At 42.0% G+C, this 19061-nt stretch overlaps 1 protein-coding gene across 2 annotated transcripts in view; it reads left to right on the top strand.

Annotated features, from left to right (window-relative positions):
* STAC (SH3 and cysteine rich domain) overlaps nt 1–17817 on the top strand; it is a 72650-nt gene extending 54833 nt beyond the window's left edge. For both annotated transcript variants that reach the window (XM_050892396.1, XM_050892395.1), the window contains 5 exons: nt 4025–4089; nt 4995–5083; nt 8458–8509; nt 8635–8772; nt 17714–17817. In XM_050892396.1, coding sequence (XP_050748353.1) covers nt 4025–4089; nt 4995–5083; nt 8458–8509; nt 8635–8772; nt 17714–17812 — 443 coding nt within the window. In that variant the 3' untranslated portion in view covers nt 17813–17817. The remainder of the gene's footprint in view (nt 1–4024; nt 4090–4994; nt 5084–8457; nt 8510–8634; nt 8773–17713) is intronic.
* Nucleotides 17818–19061: the final 1244 nt, after the last annotated feature.

Genomic DNA, 19061 nt, shown 5'->3' with positions numbered 1-19061 from the left:
CAGATGAAATCCAAGCCACCAGTTTTCTTAATTTGTTGTGTCCAGACCTGACACTGGACAAGGTTCAGGTCCATTCCCTATCTCCTACACTTCATGGACATGACTGTAGACTAATCACTTAACATGCTTCGGTTCCACATTGGCAAAAAGTGGAACAAAAATAATTCTTTCTTTTCAATATGTTTGACTTGTCTACATGTCTCTATATACCATAACCTCTTTGGGACAGGAAATGAATCATATAATATCCATATGTCTGTAAATTATCCAACACAATGAATCCTAATTATAATTGCAACTTCTTGGTACAACTGTAGTACATGCCCAGTAATATTAATAGCCCAACTCCTTTGTCTGCTTTGCAGTACAAGAGTAGTGTTTTTACAGCATTGGTATGATGGGATTTCAAGGCCATCATACCAATCAAGAGCTTAGTAATGAAATCTCAGCCACTGAGGGAAGGTGTTTGTGACCCTTTTCTTGAATTCAGTCATGGTGAGGGAAGCAATAAGTACAAAGGGTTTTGGAGCACTAAGCAAAACTTCAGGCCCAAACCATCAGAGCAACTTCTCTAGCAGCATCTGAAGGCTGCTTTGCTGAATCTCACATGAGATGTACTACAAAAATAAATCACAGTGAGCATAGCTTTCTTCATAGCACCCCCAGTGCTCCTTACATGCTGCTAGCAATTCATGTAGGTGAAATGCCAGCTTCAGCTGTCCATTCCCATTTTATGCTACCTCCTTATTCCTTTCCTCCCCTCCTGGTCCTATCACTTCTCCTCACCTTGTTCAGTCATGTTCTCCCTCTCATTTTGTGAACATCCCATCTATGTTATCTGCTTTCTCCTGACAATTTTTTTAGGTTTTCTGCCTTGCAAGTGCAAGTTGACCTGACCTGGTTAAAGATAAAGAATTCAGTCTGCTTCACATTGTTTAATCCTGCCCACCTGAGATTAATTTGGCCCTGTTTGAGTTTTCAGATAACTTTTTATTTCATTGTTGATCAGTAGTTTCATTTCTGAAACCCGAAGAAACTTTTTTCTCGGAGATCTGTATTCACTGAATGCACTGAGAGGCATTCAAGGAACTTACTCAAAGAGATTCGTTTAAAAACTCAGCATGTGTCAAACCTCCAAATAACTTCCGCGGCACATTAACGATTCCTTTGATCAGCACTGGCTTTTTTACAATCCATCCTTCAGAGGCTCCGGGTATAAATTATGCATCAGTCACTCAAAAAATTTCCCCTTGGTAGATTTTTAATAAACTGCCCGCACTGTTTGCACAAGCTATGGAAATGGCAAAATCCTTTTCAGACTGTAAAAATCCCCGCCTTTTTTTTTTTTTTTGGCTGCTGCTGCTAGGGCAAACAAATATGAAAATAGATGGATTTCTGTTGTGTGGAGACGTGAACTACATAGCTCTATGGCCTTCAGATTCAAATGCCTCCTAGTAATATCCAGAGACCATGAGCTAAACAGAGATTAAAAATTTAACAAAGTAAATTCAAAATGTTGTTACAGGGTGATTCACCACTCCTTTTTCCTCAGTTGTCCACTGCCTCTTTAGCAGGCAGTTCCAGGCCTTGATGAATCAGGTCCATTCTAGTTCTTTTTTTTCATTAAAAAACTGTCTTCTGCAAATAAGATTTTAGGAAAATGTACATTTGAGACTCTTTGCTTAAAGGGAAACAGTGGAAAAGACACAGCCTGCAGAAGGGTGAAGGGACCCAGCACATGTGTGGCCATGCAATCACTCCTATGACTGCTATGACAACAACTTCAAGGGAAGGTTCTTTCATTCAGGCCCTGGCATACATATTATGAAGCAAAGCTTCCTAGTTTACAACTGTAAGATGGCATACCTAATTTCCAGCCCTTCAGCCTCCTCTAAGCCAGTTATACTCCTTTCCTGCTGTGAATTGCCATCTGTAACAGAAGTCCCGCAAGCCAAAATGTACTTTAAGTGACATGTATGAGCCTGTTATCAACTGGGATTTGAGCACTTTCCCCTCGAGTCAAATATGGGATGTCCTCCCTGCAAACCCAGGTTTGGTGAGCACTTCCCGGCAGACACAAGGATACAGTCCAGCTCCCTCCCCACCAGCTGGGACAGCTCTACAGCTCATGAGGCTGTACATTAGTAACTCGGCCTTATTTTCTGTCACCAAGCAGTAATTACTCCAAACATGATGCTGAAATACTTCCACTTCATCTGGTAAATGACTTTCTGCAAGTCCAAAATGCTCCTGGTTACGCAACTCAGTATTCACCATAACTTTCTCTATTTGCCTTCCTAACTCCTTTTCCTCTGGACACAAAAAACAAAGCATAGTAATTTGAGTAGGACTGAAACAGTGCCACATTGTAGCAGCAGCATTTTACACCCCTTTATACAGGTGTCAGATATACATATACCTCTATACTAGAAGACGCAGGAAATTTTATTTTTAAGGTTTTCCCTCTGGTACTCATGACAGTTTTCAGGGTCAGAGTCCCTCTACAACAGGACTTGATGAGGAGCATAGTGAGGCCCCCAGGTCAGCTGCAGTCTGACCACCTGGACACAATTTGGGGCATTATCAGGTTAAATACTGCAGATAACAGCTCACGTGCTGTCTTCACCTTCACACATTGGACTTTATGACTACAATATTGTCTTACATTTTATCAGAGAACATGTGCTTGTGTGTGCTTGTGGATGCATGTCACTTTGTACAAAATCTTTATCATGCATGCTGTGGCTGCTGTTTTAGCTATCTTTCCTCTGTTACAAGAACACTACATTTTTTCAATGTCTAAGTACAACTCCACTATCAAGGAACCTTACTATTTCACTCATAAAACTTCTTCAAAGATTCTTTGTTTGGTTGTCATTTACAGTGTAGAATAGCCACAGAAATGTGTGCTAATGGAAGAAAGGGTGAGCAAGTGAAAGAGCAAAGGGGGAAAGAAATTCAGCAGTTTGGTGTTCCCTGGCACCTTCTTTCCCCTGAACACAGGTAACTGTATCACAGAGAAACAAAAAGAAAATGCACTCAATCAGCCTGCTATTTATTACCATTTTTGAGATTTCCAAATTTTTAGAGACTACAAAATCCAGCTTCCGCTCAAAACAGCTGCAGAGGTAAATGGGGAGAGAAGATACTGATTGTTCTAGCTGCTCAAAGACTCTAGGTATTAAAATCATATTCAGACTTTATCCAGAAGCAAGAAACACCAGGCAATTCTTAAAATGTGAAGGTGGAATTCAGTCAATGTAATAAAGCCACTGTGGTTTTTCTAGGGAGATAACTGAGGACAGGCATCAGTCAGCTCATGAAGCAATTACAATAGAGGGTAACTGATTAGATATCACGTATGTTAGGTGCTGTGACCATTGTCTTATTCTGTGGGTTTCTGATTTAGTAACTTAGAAGCAAGTTTTCACACATACAGGCCTGTGTCTCAGATAACCCATCCCGATTTGAAAGCAATTCAGGTACCACCTATAAAATCAGAGAGAGAGGCAGTGTATCCAGTGCCCCCCAGGCAGGGACTACTGGAGAGAGAGATCAAAGAAGGCTATCAAACATTTAGAGACAGAGGGTCAAAGAGGGGAAAGAAGGGGTTTTGCATACAAACTTTCCGCAATATTGCTCATATATGGTCATCAGGTTTTGCAGGTGCCTTTGAACGGAAATACTGCTCGTCCTGAACATGAAAATACTGCAGGCTGCTGGACTTTAAATAGTAATGCAACTAGGGGACCCAGGTTCTATTCCCAGTGCTGTACTTGTGTATATTCATCTGATCAAAATGGTTTATTTGTTATGATTGTAAATTCTTCAGGACAGAGATTGTTTTGTGCCATGTACCAGTGGTATAGGTGGTTTTGTTGGGGGTGTAGAAGGGTTCAGAGGAGAGCACAAGCGATTGAAGAAAGTAAAGGGAAAGGGAAAGGATTAACAAAATAAAGGTGATCCTGTTGACGTGAAGAGTCTTAAACTACTCCTAAAATGTCATGTGTTTGCTTTATTTCAGTGTTTACATACTCCGAAAACGGCACAGAACACTTTGGAGAAGAACCAAAAAGTATACATTCCCCGGTATGGGTATAAATTTTGTGAGAATGCAATGGGAATGGGAAGTCATATAAAAGTCTTGTTTTTGTGGATAGCTGAGGACCTTGAGTAGGTCTGCTGGGGCACTATTCTGGAGAAGCATCGACATCTGACTGTCATGTTCTTATACCATTTCTGGGCCGCTGGCCACAATTGGAAGCAATATACAGGACTGGATGGCTCTTTGGTTTACCAATTATGGTCCCTTTTATGTTCTTCTGTTTGCTACAAATTGATATTGTGAACACAAAAGATCCAGTGTGGGGGCCATATCATTACAATAGAACTGCAATAACGTAAAAATCACAGATTTGATTTGGAAAATTATTTGGGGTTTTTTTCAGGTGCTTTTTTTTCTCCAGATTACCAGTGGAGAAAGTGAGGAGAGAGAGTAGCCAGTCTTCTCTGTGGGAAGCTCAGCACAAGCTGCTTTCTGTTTAAGAAAGTGGTTTTCCCACCCTGTTTTTTGGACCTGTGCACTGTACAACTCTAGCTCCATCCATAACAAGGACTGTATAATAGACACCTTATATAATGCCAGTAATACACTAATGGGCTCGTAAGAGTCATACTTTAATAGAGAGCAAAAGGCAGACTCATTTTTAAGATCTCATCCAAAAGACCAACTTGTGCAGATTTCTGCTTGTGTTCTTCGGAAGCCTGGAATTTGATCTTGGGGTTCAAAGAATCTTATTTCTAAATGAAGATAGTTACTGCCTTAGTGGCTTGCAATGTGTCTGGGCCATGGTCCTCCAAGGTGTGAAAGCAATGAGATGATTCTGGCTCATTTCTTGGAAGATCAGGCCCTGGTTCCTCAGTCTGTAACAAAGTGAACCAAATTCCTGTACAGGACAGATATTTAAATTTTGTCTTTCTCTTTTTTCTTAAAGGGACCATTTTATAAAAGCACGTTACAAATGAACACCTATGTTGCCTTGTACAAATTTGTACCACAAGAAAATGAAGACTTGGAGATGAGGTAAAGCCCCAAAATATTTATTAGTTGATTTGACCCGTGCGAACTGAGGGTCATATGGCTGTATATGACTTCAGGGGAGGAAGGGTTCATTCTGACATTTGTACTAAGCATTTTTTGTAGAGGTATCCACCTGCAGATACAAAGATATTCTCACAGATAAAAAGCTGGTGACCAACTTTTTTGGCAAGGACACAATAGATAAAAAGTTTCAAAAACACTTATGTCACTTTAAGAGCAAGATGGCTTTCAGCTAGAAAATATTCAGTTTTCAGTTGCGTTGTTTCTTCCACCAGAAGTTTTCAACTAGGAATTCCTCACCAGCTGTCATGCTAATGCTGAACATTTTACCAGTCCTGTTTGATTTTCCCTCACATTCAGGTTATGTCTGAGAAAAGAGAATGATGTCCAGCTGCTGGATGGCAATGTTTTCACATGAGAAAGATGCATTCTGAGCTTTGCAAAATAACCTTGTAAATTATAATTTTTAACACTTCCTTCCTCAATTCTGCATCAGTTGCTAGCACTGCAAGGTCTAATCCAAGCCCACTGAAGTGAAAGGACATCTTTTCTTTTAGTGCAATTAGTTTGACTCATGCTACTCACATTTTGCATGGTCTTGCTAGAGCTCTTGTTGTGAAATGTGTCAGCTCTCTTCAAGGCATCCCCTATATCAAAATAATCATGCACATGCCACAGAATTTAGGGAATTGCCAGAGAAATGCCCCTCTTGTCAGCATCTCCTTCACTGAAAGCCTTTTTCCTGTTCCCAGCTGTGCCTTCTCATCGCTCTGTAACTAATGGGTGGGATGTAAGGCAGAAATTACAAGCTTCCCTATCATTCTGCTTTGGTGGCACTTCCTGATCATTATTTTAGGAATGTCAGCTCTTCAGGAAATAACCACAGGGTATGGTGACCTTTCATGCGACTTGCCAGCTATTCTGCTTGAGGGATTCCACTTTGCATCCTGCTCCTTTAGGGGTGTACTCCAGCTTGCGCATTTGTTCCATGAAGAGGAACACCGCTCAGACAAGCCTGCACTGGACTACCATCCTTATCAAGACATAGCAATCCAGAAAACACATCATTCTCCAAAATTCTCCTGTCTCTCATATTAGGGGAAAAAACAACCTGAGGTCTGCAACCTGGACTATCATGACTAAAAGGCTCTCTCCAGAGACACTAGACAGGTTTTAGACTAGTGTTACACAGCTACAGCAGGATTGTTTGTCCCATGGCCAGAAATTCAGTAATACATGGGTTAACACTGTTTCATACAGGATGCCAAATAGCTAGTGATGTTGTTTGGTCACTGCAGAGCCAGGCAGGATTCAGCTCAGTTGCATGAATTTTCATTTAACATAGTTGAGTTGCTGGAGATGGGTTCAGCATAGCAATGCTGTCAAGACTGACAAGCACTGTCCTGGGAACCCAAGCTGGGGACCAGCCAGACACTGATCAGCCCTAACATAATGAAGGCAAGTAGCAGGAGGAGGACCCGAGCTGGGAAGAAGAGTTAGGGGAGATTTCTGGAGATCTCAGCTTACCTCTGAGGGGATCCAATGAGTGGCAGATTACTGCAGTGGAGAGGTGCCAGCCCTGATTTCAGCAGCGATTAGTACTTGCCACAACCTTGATTTCTTCCTCAACAGCAGGAGCAGCCAGTCAGGTTTTCCAAAGCTCTGGCATAAGTGAAGTAGGACATTGCAGTAATACGCTGTTGTGGTTTAACCCCAGCCAGCAACTAAGCACCATGCAGCCGCTTCCTGCCCCCCTCTCCCAGTAGGATGGGGAGGAGGATTGGAAAAAAAAGGTAAAACTCGTGGTTTGAGATAAGAACAGTTTAATAACTAAAGTAAAAGAAAATATAATACTACTAATAATAATATAATAATAATTGTAATGAAAAGAAATATGACAAAAAAAGATATAAAACCCAAGAAAAGACAAATGATGCACGATGCAATTGCTCACCACCTGCTGACCAATGCCTGAGCAGTGATCCACCGCTCCCGGCCAACTCCTCCCCATTTATATACTGGGCATGATGTTCTATGGTGTGGAATATCCCTTTGGCTAGTTCGGGTCAGCTGTCCCCGACAGCTCCCTCCCAGCTTCTTGCACACCTGCTTGCTGGCAGAGCATGGGAAACTCAAAAATCCTTAAGATAAGTGCTACTTAGCAACAACTAAAACATCAGCGTGTTAAACATCAGCTGAAGGGTATTTGGAGGATGGAGCTCTCTAAATCCTTCTTGTTGAAAGTGGTCTTCCTTGCAGTGTAAGGGCTCCAGTGGTGTTACAGCCTATTCACTTTGAAGTGGCAAGTTGGGCTCCCTCAAAACCTCTTTAAGTGTTTTATGTTAAATATTAACTGGAATAACGGATTTCCCATGGAAGACATCTTTTACCTGCATCCTGGACAGGTCCACATCTTCTATGCATGCTCTGAAAGAGCCCGTTCAGTTGGACCTGTTATCCATCATATGCTCCAGATGCGTTTGCAAGCTCTTGTGGTGATACCTCAACAATACGGTGAGCCTAACAAGGAATGCCAGGAAAGCTGAATAATTAGGGGTCAACCATTGATTTTATTAAGATCAAAGAAGCGCCTGTTGTCAAGCAGACAGAGCTTTCTGAGGTTAATCCATTTGGAAATGGGCTGCCACTGACTTTCTACAATGCAGTGCTATTATAATTACATAATAACGTTGATGAAGTGCCACCAATGGGGAGAGGGAGGTCAAGTAACTGTTCAACTACCTGCACAAAATCAGCTCAGCACATTTTGCTATTAGCATTTCCAGCCAAATTATTCTCCTAGCTCTGCTTTGGAACTAGTCAGCTGGATGCTGATACTTAGCAATTACAACCCTGCACCACACATTATAAAGGTAAATATGTCCCATTCAAATCAAAAAGACATTCTTGGGCAGAATTATATCCCTGCTGACTAATTGCCTTTGTCAGTTAAATAGAACTATTTTCCTACTGCCTTCCTTCTGCAATCACAGCTTGAAAACACAGATGATAAAGTGGTGTGTCCCAACAACGTGAAATGTCTTGAAGTAACAAGATAATGCCTGTAACAAATAAGGACTGTATTTTAAACAGTTTCTTATTAAACATGAAGTAAAAATTCTGGTTCACAGATGAAGTCTCAAAATAAAGATCTAGCCCCAATATACAGAGACTCTCTTTCTACATTACCATGTATGATTGAAGAAAACCTTGCTGCCTCATTGAGTCTACCTGCAGTGAATGCTCAGATAAAATGACCAAGAAAGGAACACCTTCCTCTTAGAAGGTAATTGTGGAAGCTGATGCAGCATAACAATTAAGAGTCATCCTAACTACTATTCCTCTTATAATTACAGGCCAGGGGATATGATCACTCTTCTGGAAGACTCCAATGAAGACTGGTGGAAGGTATGTGCTAATTATTTTATATCTGTTTTCTTTCCAAAGGGAAAAATATGTTATTTTCAATACTGAAATTGTATTAAAGATACTAGTCTTAACAATCTTCTTCTATCAATATCTTTTCTCCACAGGGGAAAATTGATGACAGAACTGGATTTTTTCCTGCTAACTTCGTTCAAAGAGTGCAACACGACGAGAAGATTTACAGGTGTATCAGGACATTCATTGGCTGCAAGGAACAGGGACAGATAACTCTGAAAGAGAACCAGGTAAGTTCCCCTGTGCCGGATCCCCACCGGACTTGAGCATCCAGCAGTCTGACTAACGACTAGAGGGAAAGTTGTGCAAGGTGAGCACAGGCAGATGCTGTTCACTGCAATTTTACTAGAAGATTTATTATTTGTACGGTAATAGTGTCTAGTAGCCAGTTAAGAGCAGTGTTGGCCTTGTGCAAACGCATACTCCCTGCCTAATGCAGCCTAAATTTTCAGTCTCACAGATGTTCATAAAGATACTTTACATATTATGTACTCTCCTACTGACTTCAGAGGGACAGCTTGAAGAACACACAGTCTTAGAGGTAGACCTTGTGTGCCTGAAAAATGATCTGGTTTTCTGCTCACTATTAGAGCTAATCTAATAAAAGACAGTGGCTCCCTCCCCAGACCTTGACTTACCTAAAGATCTAAACACAGCTCATTGTTTTGTCTTCAGCAGGAACAGAGTTAAGACAGCACCAAACAAACCTGTAAATCTTAAATTTAACTTTTGTTCACCAGTTGCAAAGTATCTTTAATCATTAATTGCTTGTGTCACCACTTACACACCCTCTCTACAGACTGTAATTTATTCTAAACTAGAAGTGCTGCTGTGGGTTAAAGTACACCACATACAGTGGGGACTTGCAGGGTCCATTCATGCTGGTGTACTTTCAGCAGCTCCTTCTACTTTGTGTCCTTCAGGTATGTTCACTAGGCAAAAGCAATGGCCACCATTATGAGGTTTGTCTTTGATCTGATTTTAAACATGATTTTTAACTCAATTTTTACCAGACACTTAATACATCCAAGTGCCAAGTCTTGTGATGCTGCTATAAGTGCTTGCTGGGGTAAAGTGAGAGAAGAATATGGCTCAAAACCTGCATGAAGGGACTGTCAGGTTTGTGGTATAAGCTCATGTAAATAGGAGGATGGCTGACTAAGAGTGACGCACAGCTTGAGTTCTCTGACACCTGGATGAAACAGAAAGCTAGATTTTTCTCACTGCATCTTGTGAAGCCCCGTGTTCTTCCAACTCATTAGGTGTTTCCTTTCCTTTGGCAATTGATGTCACATCACCAGGAATTGTTTGCCTTACAGTGCCTGGACAGCCACTGATTTTAATGAAGTAGAGCAAAAGTCAGCATCAGGGTGGACTTCAGGGAGATAGATTTTTCCACACAGAACTTCTGTAACACTTCACTCCACTGGTGGGTAAGATTAACTTATACCTTTGCTGCTGCTGCTGTCTTGTGGCATAGCAAAACATACAAGTGCTAACAATCCTTGGGTATACACAGCTTTTTCAGGAAAGCACAGCAATACAGTGACCAGAATATATTTTAACTGCCCCTGTGCACATAGTACATTGGGCAGCCCTGAAGTTGCTAGAAAGAGAGGAAGTGCTTGGTTTTTTTTACCCAGCACCTCTTTTGGTTGTTTATATTTGTGCACACAGAGGGAAAAAATATTACCAAAGCAGAACGAGAGCTTTTGCACCCTTTGTGCTCTAGAATAAGCAATATACAAGGGCAAAGCTTGGGAAAATGGTAGTGTGGGAATATGGCGTGCCAGCATGAGGGAATGGTCAAGGTCTCAGTCCCTTCTCGTCAGTAGGTATACCAGAACCTCTCTGTTAGTGTGGCTGCTGCTGCAAACAGTGAGGGCCCAGTTTCCTGTCTCATTTCTCACAAAACCACAGTTACCAAGTGGGCAGGTCTGGCAGCTTCATCTAAACACAAGGACCTCCTGTTGTCCCTATTTCATAATAGGCTCACAAGGGAGCTTGCAGTCAGGGGTGCATCATCGTCTCTGGTAGGGCAGGAGGTAAAGAAAGGGATGAATCCGTCCTGTCTATCTACTACTTCCTCTTTTTTAGCAAACTTATTCAGCTCTATCTCAAACCCATGCAAATGCTGAGGTTGAATGTGAATGCTGTCGGGTCCTCACTCCACATGGGAGAGGCTTCAGAGGAAGAAAGAAATAAATATTTGGTGTAAAACAGGGGGCAGAGATCAGACTAAACAAACACACAAATGCAGAGACGTGAGAGGAAAGGAGTGGAGCCAACAGATCCCACTCCACCCTCACACAAATTATGCAAAAAGGGGACATTCAAGTAGCTTTAAGGCCATTTTGAGTAATTTCCAGGCAGGACAGTCACAGTGAGGCCATGGACACTCATCTGTTTCCTGCTGTCCCTCCATACAGGGTTTGAGCCCCCCCATAATAGCCCCCAGTGAGAACTGGCAGCATACACAGGGCCAACATGTAGCAGCAGCATGGGAACAGGAGCACAAGGTCTCCCGAACCTAGCCTGTAGGATGTGTGCCTGCCGTGGAGATCACTGCCTGAATGGCACAATTTTTTATCTTTTTTTTAACAGAATAACTTTGCTTCCACTATGGAAAAACTCTTATTGTGAAAAACATTTTAATTGTTATTGGGCATTTTTTACTTTAAAAACTTATTTTGTATTTCCAAAGTCAAATTTCCTTTCTTCTTTCTTCAGCCATTTCTCTTATTTTCTGTCCTTTATTTCTCTGTTGTTTTCCATGTGAAGCAGAGAGGGGGGTGCAATAGTGAAGGCATAAAAAGAAAAAAGTAATCTGAATGGGACTTCTGGGAAGAGTTTGGCAGAATTCTTTGTTTGTTTGTTTGATTGTTTGTTTGTTTGTTTGTTTGTTTGTTTCTTCTATTTGGGGATTTCTGTGGGATGTAACCGACCATTTTCGCTGTCTCTGGGCACAGTGTCCAGAGTGCTGTGAGTGCAATATATGTACTATGTGCAAAGCACTGGCTTGTTCCAGGTTAGCAAGAAGGGGAGATTATTCGTTGCTACCAATTCCTGTCAAGCCTCACTTTAGCTAGAAAAACTCATTAACTGGTCTAATAAATTCTTGTGACTATAGTATGGCAAATTGTCTCAATTTTATACTGTTAATTCACTGGGTCAAATTCTGCAGGGTCTAGTAAGAATCCAGAGCCATGCTGACAACAAAGGCAAGGATGGTATGCCAACAGAAAAACTTCTCCAGTGACAGTAATACAAATTTTCATTATATTGCTTGATACCATCCATGGTTTATACTGCAGGTCTCTATCCCCTTTGTGCCTTATATGAATGTTCCCAGGTAGAGAGTCTATTCTTGTAAGGCAAAAGGCAATATATTCACATCAACAAAGCCACATGACTATCTTAACAAAAGCCATTTCAGGCAAGCAGAGACATTTTCAAAGTTTGAAGCACAGTGGGTGAGGCTTTCTCTGGAATCGCTTGGCAATTTCATGCCCTGGGAATAACATTTTGAGCTTCAGCTTCATGCAAACCTTTCTGGCAAAGCCAATACTCAAGGAGAGGACTGAGGGAAAAACAACACAATTTGCTCACCCATCTTGAGCAATATACACGAGCTAGTCTTCACAAAGGATCCCTTGAAAATTTCATTATGAAATACGAAACCCAGCCTGGGGGAGAAAAAGTGTACTGCTTCAGAGACACAACATCTTGGAGTTTAGGGTTCACTGACAGATTTGTGGGTCCTGAAACCAATTCAGAAGATGACTGGGCACCACAGGGCTCAATCAGGAATCTGTGGGAGGGAGGCGGACATAGACCCTGACATCAATAAAGCGAGATTATTAACAGGGAAACCAAAACCAGCCAATTTCTGTGGCTTTCCACTCTTTTAAGCTGTCTCACACACAATACTGGCTGCATAATTTCCAACTCTGATTGATTGTACCATGACTTGGATATACAAAGTTTTCTCCAGCCTCTAACTTCTGCTCTAGCCTACCTGAATTCATTACCACACATTATACAAATGCTTCATTGCATGACTACAGGCTCTGATTTGACCTCTTTTCACAAAAGAAGAAGTCACCATATCTAATATATCATCAATGTTTGGAAAAGCATCTCTTAAAATGGCTCTAACATTTTTGGTCATCCTTATTTTTAAAGAAGGCATAATAATCTATTGTTTGAATGTCTGTTTTTACTCCTCTTATAACATCCTACTTAAATAAAGGAAATAACCTCTTTAAAAAAAACCTGCTCACATCCCTCACTGGCTGCCTCTCTGACGTCTACAGTCACACTAACACAAACCACTTTAGAGTTGGGCTTTTTGTGATTAAGCAACACAATTGATTCTAAATTGCACAAGTGATCTTGTGCAATAGAAATGACCCCAAGCCACGACATTTGTAACAAGACTGGCAATCAGAAACTCTCTGCCTTATCCAGATGTGGACTGTGAGTTTACATAAAGGTCAGTGCAACAGATCCATTTTGCAATGGATGTGTTTTATAAATGTCACTGATGTAAACTCGCCCTGTTACCGAAAGCATCTCCCAGCCAGCTTCTGCAGTGACTGCAAATAGGCCACTGCTGTTGTGATGGCCATAACCTCTGAACCAGAGCTATCAGCCTCACTGTCCCCTTGGCACCACAGCTCAGGGGACAAAGTTCCCTCCTACCCCAACACCCAGTCACACGAATTTCAAAAAGAGTGACTTTTAGGCACAGGTACATTAGCAGCTATGTGCAGATATGATCCAGCCACTCCAGAAGAGCCTGGGAATGGGCTTAAAGATATCCATGAGGCTAGGCTCAACAAGGCAGGATTGCAGCCCAGGTCTCCAGCCTGAGGGGATCCACCTGTCTTGGGTCTTCTTCTGATTAGTCTGGATGCTTTGTTGCTACCTGGCTTTTCACCTCATTGCCTAGGAATTACTTTATGTCCCCACATTTTTCATCCTGGAATGCTCTAAAAGGAGCTGAACTTCTAAGAGCATGACTCAGCTGCCTTTGAAAATCAGTTGCATCATGGAGACTTATGCATTCGGACTGAATCACTTAAAACACAAACCCAGCGCAGAAAGTGATGTTGCAGTTCTTCATGTGCTCCCCAGCTATAACTGCTGCACTTCACAGCTAGGTTTAAGGGGAAAAGGGTCTTTCCAGCTTTCTCTGATTTTCATTGATGTCAGTCTTGCTGAACAGGGATGGGTGTCCCCATTCATTCAGAGATACTGAGTGGCACACAAGTTTTGCAAGAGTCCAAAACATGGGCACAGCCCATTATGCATCCAGTTTAGTCCAGGTCATCTTTAAAACCCTAAATAAGTGCTGTAGGTAAAAAAAGCTGGTGTTCTCAGTCCAAAAGGTAATGAAACAGCTGATATAAAACCTGTCGTCATCATTTGCACTATGGCTGAATGGGTATGAAAACTGAACTACTTACCATTTCCATCCACAAAGCTAACATAGGCAAGAACTTCAGTGCATGGGCAGCAGCAGATGTAGAAACTCACAATGTTCCTGTGCTGTCATTCTTACAGACAAACAGAAGACTTGAGCTTTCAGACCTCTTGACCTGGCACTGTCTGCAGGCTCCAGGACAGCTCTTGAAACTGTACTGTCCTCATAACCAAACTTCAGCAGAACCAGTCTGTGGCTGACAGATGGGTTAAATATATGGGAGAGAGAAGATAAGGAAAAGACAGCTGCAGAAAATTAGAGCAAGTTCAAAATTACTCCTGGACAAAGGGAATTCACCACTTGAGCCCAAATTCAAAGCACAGGACATAGAAGAACAGGAGAGTATTAATGACCATGCAGCTTAAAGGACCATTTCCTAATTGCTCATCTCCCCCATCTGCTCGGGGCTGACTGATGAATAAAATATCCTCAGGGCAGATGTTGACAAGTTCAGACAACAGTCATGATCCGAACAGTTGTTTGTTTTCTTTTTAGTGTTTGGGGTTTTTTTAAACAAAATGAGGTGAAAGAATGGGGAAGTGACTTTATAATATTAGATCCCACTTTCAGCTAGTTCTGAAGATCACTTGATGACTGAGAAATAGCCTGAGATGTGGTTTCTTACCCTGTGGCTTACTCCACTACTAACCTCTTGAGCCAGGGTGCAGGGCAAAAAAACCCACAATTGTTTGTCTCCATTTGTGTTGCTACCAAATTCACTGGAGCATGGCTGCTCAGTGGCTCACTTACCTTGTCAGGCCAGCAGCCTTCCCCCCAAAACATGCCAGCCTGAGCAGCTGCCATTTTAAGCAGTTTCCAATTTGATACAGAAAACCGTGATCACCTGATGGTAGCTGTGGCACCTTGTGCCTTCACAACCGTCATGTTTGCCATCTGTCACCAGGGCGAGTCCTCAGCAACAGCTGATTCATCAGATGGAGTCCAAAACTCTGGATACTACCGTGCACTTATCTCAGGTTACTCCTGATTTACACTCACCTAAGAAAGTCAAGAGCCCAATCCCAAGGCTACAACTTTTGGGTGAAATCCTTGGCAGCACTCACAAAAGGGGATGAGGACAAAAGTGGCCAAAGACGGTGTTGTGTTCCCTCTTTTCTGAAACTGCGGAATTTGGAGCAGCTCCAGGGCTTTGCAAAGCTGCTGCAGCTGCCACAGCACCGGGAGACCTCTTGAGTCACACAGGATTAGGAAAGTGTGGCATATTGTGGCCAAGCTCACTCTGGCCCCGACACATCCCCTTCCTTGGGAAGGAGTGGGAAAAAACTCTGCCATCTCGGGGCCGGCACATGCAAGGCTTGGTGTATTAGTCTGAGAATTTCAGCTGGAATTTGGGAGAATTCAGATCAATGTATTGGTATGTAGAGAGAGGGAAGTTCTTACAGAAAGGCCTTGTACTCCTCATGCTCAGTGAAGATCTAAAGTTATTGCTGTAGCAGAGCACTCCCACTGATATCAAGGAGCACTCAAACCAGCAGCAGAACAAAAAAAAACTCTCAAAAAAGACCAAATCTGCCATTCTTTTTCACTCCAAAGGCAAAGAAAACCAGTGTTCAGAAAGCTCAGTACTTTTCTTTTGTCCACAAATCATTCTCCTGATAGTACAAGACATCAGGGAAAAGCACTCTGTTCTCGCAGTATGTTCTGCACAGCACCAGAGGTTAAGCAAGAAATGCAGCATGGCTGGTGAGCAGTGCAGACCTGCTGGAGGTCCCTTCTGGATATCTGACTATTTTGGGGATATTTTGGCCCATGCAAAAAGCTAGAGGTCTTGCAGACATCTTTAGTTAGGAGGAAAGCACGGTGAAGGAGTCAGGCATTCCTTTTAACCAGCCAGGTCTAGTTATGAAGAAGCTGCAAAGGCTCATTTTCCCACACAGCAGCAGGGATCAAACGAGAAAGGGCATCTTTTGACCAGGATGCTCTTTCCCACTCTTGGATACTCTGCCATGCTTGGCCATCTTTAGTCTCATGCTTCTTTACAGGCTTTTTCCCTCATCGTTGAAGTTTTCATAGTCTTTCTCAGAGACACAGAACAACATCTAGCAGTAGTCAGAAACACCTTTCTGTGTACACGTGCTTTACACCTCTCTGCTTCAAATGGTGATGTGACTGCAGAGGGAGCAGCTGCTGTGCTAGGGATTCATGACACAAATGAGCTTGGCTCTTTTGCAACAGAACCTAAACTAAGTGGCATCCATTCCATACCTCTCCCACACTTTCCTTGTGATTTAGCCCAAACAACAATACATTATTTTTTTTAATTGCATGTTAGCTCTGTTAGTGTGCTCACTCATTCTGCCCCAGGGATCCAGTTCAGTTAGTGTTAAGTAGGTAGCTTAAGTAAGAAAATTAATGAGTCCATTTGCTTTCCAAACCTTTATTTGCAGGTACAGAGATGCACCTGACCATTTCCAAATACTGGAGGTGGCAAATATGAAGCCGCTTCACCTCCTTCTTATGACCTTTCATTTTCCTCTGGCAGCATCAGTGTTGCTAGCAAATTTTATGTATGTAACATCAGGAGGGCAAGCTGGCCCAGAATTCGGATGTGGTGTTTAGGTGTCACCATACAATCCAAAACAGTCATGCTGAAATAGATTTAGCCAGGAACACTTTAGAGCTATTTTTGTTCATTTCATACCTTCTGAATTATTGTAATTAAACACTGTAAATACCTATCAGACAGAGCCTTTGTGAGTGTTAGTCCAGACAGAGGGCTTTAAAGACCTGGCACTGACATGATGAGAAATCAGTGAGTTGGTCTCAATAGGACCATCAGTTTTCTGGCTATTTTTTAACCTTGTTTGATTAGTAGGAAATTTATAGTTCTTTGGCACGGATGTTTGAAAACAATTCTTTATTTTGTGTGGCTCTGTGCTCAAGTGCCCAGTCTAAAGTACCTGTGCCACTAGGCTTTCAAATGGCTCGGCCGTTACCAGACGTGTCTCGGGAAGGGCCCTGAAGTGGAAGTACCTGAGATCACACAGGTCTTCAGGAAATGCAAACCTTTATCATGATGTAATATTTGTGCTATTGTAAAGACCATATGGTTTCACCACAACTGCTTCCATTTGGAGTAGGTGCTATGCAAACACGCTCGCAGAGCTGGATTCAGATCACATATGTTGGTATCCAAAACAGGCACCCGTAGGTGCAAGGGCTGAGTAAATAACACAACCCGCTGCTCATCTGAGAAGTACCTGGGCTCCTTAAACATGCAAAAGAGAACATGCTTGCATTCAGATCAGCTGCTACAAGTGACCCACCTTGGCATCATGATTACTTTTCACCACCAACTGTTGAGGGAGCCAGCTAGCTCATGATCTGAAATACCTATTCCTCTCATATGTAGACAACTAAATCGCAATCATTACAGTAGGCTGAAGTCATAATTCAAGTTTCAAAATCTTTGATCCACCACAAAGTTCTTAACGATTTTAATGTCTCACATATATGTGGCACTTCAGGGAGGCAGGGAAAAGGTAACTCTCTAAATATATGAGTCTGAGTTTCTTATCAAAGCAGTGAGAGTCTAAAAGGGATTGTTCTACTTATATAAGTAACTAGTGGGATGTCTAACCCACCTGATAAATAGCCTGGAATAATTTGTCGCTTTGATTATGGCAAAGAGTTTATTATTTTCATACCTTCTTTGCATTCAGATTTGTGTGACTTCTGAAAAGGAACACGATGGCTTTATCAAAGTATACAGCGGGAAGAAGAAAGGCTTTGTCCCCATAGACGTCTTAGAAAACATCTGATTTCAACAGCCCACGTGCTGCAGTAGGAGCCCTTTGTTGGCAATGCCTGTCTGCCTCATCTCACACTGTGTCAACCCAGATGGGCTGTCTTGCAGATGTTCAGGGAAATAGTGAGAAAACTGCAACTATAAGAAGAAAAAGACATTTAGACTGCCACAGCAACACTAAGAAATAAGAAAAGTGGAATGTTTGAAAGAAAATATAGTCAGAAACCACTAGGGAAATGAGAGATCCTTGGATACTAACAGGAATAAGGTAAGGAAAAAAAAGTCTGGGCTGATTGCTGGTGCAAGATGGCTGTTACAACCCTGATGGAGACAGACAGCTTGTTCTGAAGGACTAAATTCACGTCCTGTTCTTGTGTCTTAGAAAACTGTTGGACTGCTTTCTTGTTTGAAGTGTGTGTTTAGGGGGGAGGGGGGAAAATACCATTCAAACTGTCCTCGTACTACAGTCCAATGCTTGTAGTAAAGTGTGGCTGTGGTTCTACAGTTTTGTCCCCAGTATCAACCGATCAGTTTAAGCGTTTAATCCTGGTGTTTAGTCTCATAACAAAGCAGTTTGGAGACACCACGTGAAAGTCAGTTCAAGAAATGCACTGTGCCCTGGAAGTCGGCAGCTTTCTCTTTCTGTGCAATCTTCCCATATGAAAGAGTAGCGAACTTGTGTGTCCTTTGTTTTCTCTGTATACAAACAAAAGCTCTCAGCGTATGTTGGGTGTGATGGCTGCTCTCATAGCTCACAAAAATAGCCGGTCCTCCAATTCACAAGCCTGTTTGGAAGTGTCCCTCTGTGTTTCCTGCACCTTTATCTGGTGATACAGAAAACAGGCGAAATGCTTGGAGAGAGCCACAGGCTTGAAACCTTTTATATTCTTCTGTGTTTATTGCACTTAAAAGATTTTATATATTAATCCTATTTATAAAAAATAAAACTGCTAACTAACCCCCAGAAGACTGAAAATGCTAGGAATGGACAGACTGCACACAGAAGTGAAGTCTGTAATTATCAAAATCCAGAACCCGTGACAGAAATGCACTGAGTGTCTTAGCATTGTGTTCACACACCAAAGGCGTCTTCTTCATTTGCTAAATAGAAATTGTGCAGATTTAGCAGTAAATACACTGACATGAATTCGTCCTTGGCATAAACGACTGTGAGCATCCTGTAAATCTTCTCCATCCTAGTGAGACTGTGCAGACAGCTCTGTTTTGTTCATGTAAGCCTCCATCTTCAAACATGCTTTGGA

Source organism: Gymnogyps californianus, chromosome 2, assembly GCF_018139145.2.
Source record: "Gymnogyps californianus isolate 813 chromosome 2, ASM1813914v2, whole genome shotgun sequence".
Lineage (NCBI taxonomy): Eukaryota > Metazoa > Chordata > Aves > Accipitriformes > Cathartidae > Gymnogyps > Gymnogyps californianus.
This window is presented reverse-complemented; position numbering and strand designations above follow the sequence as displayed.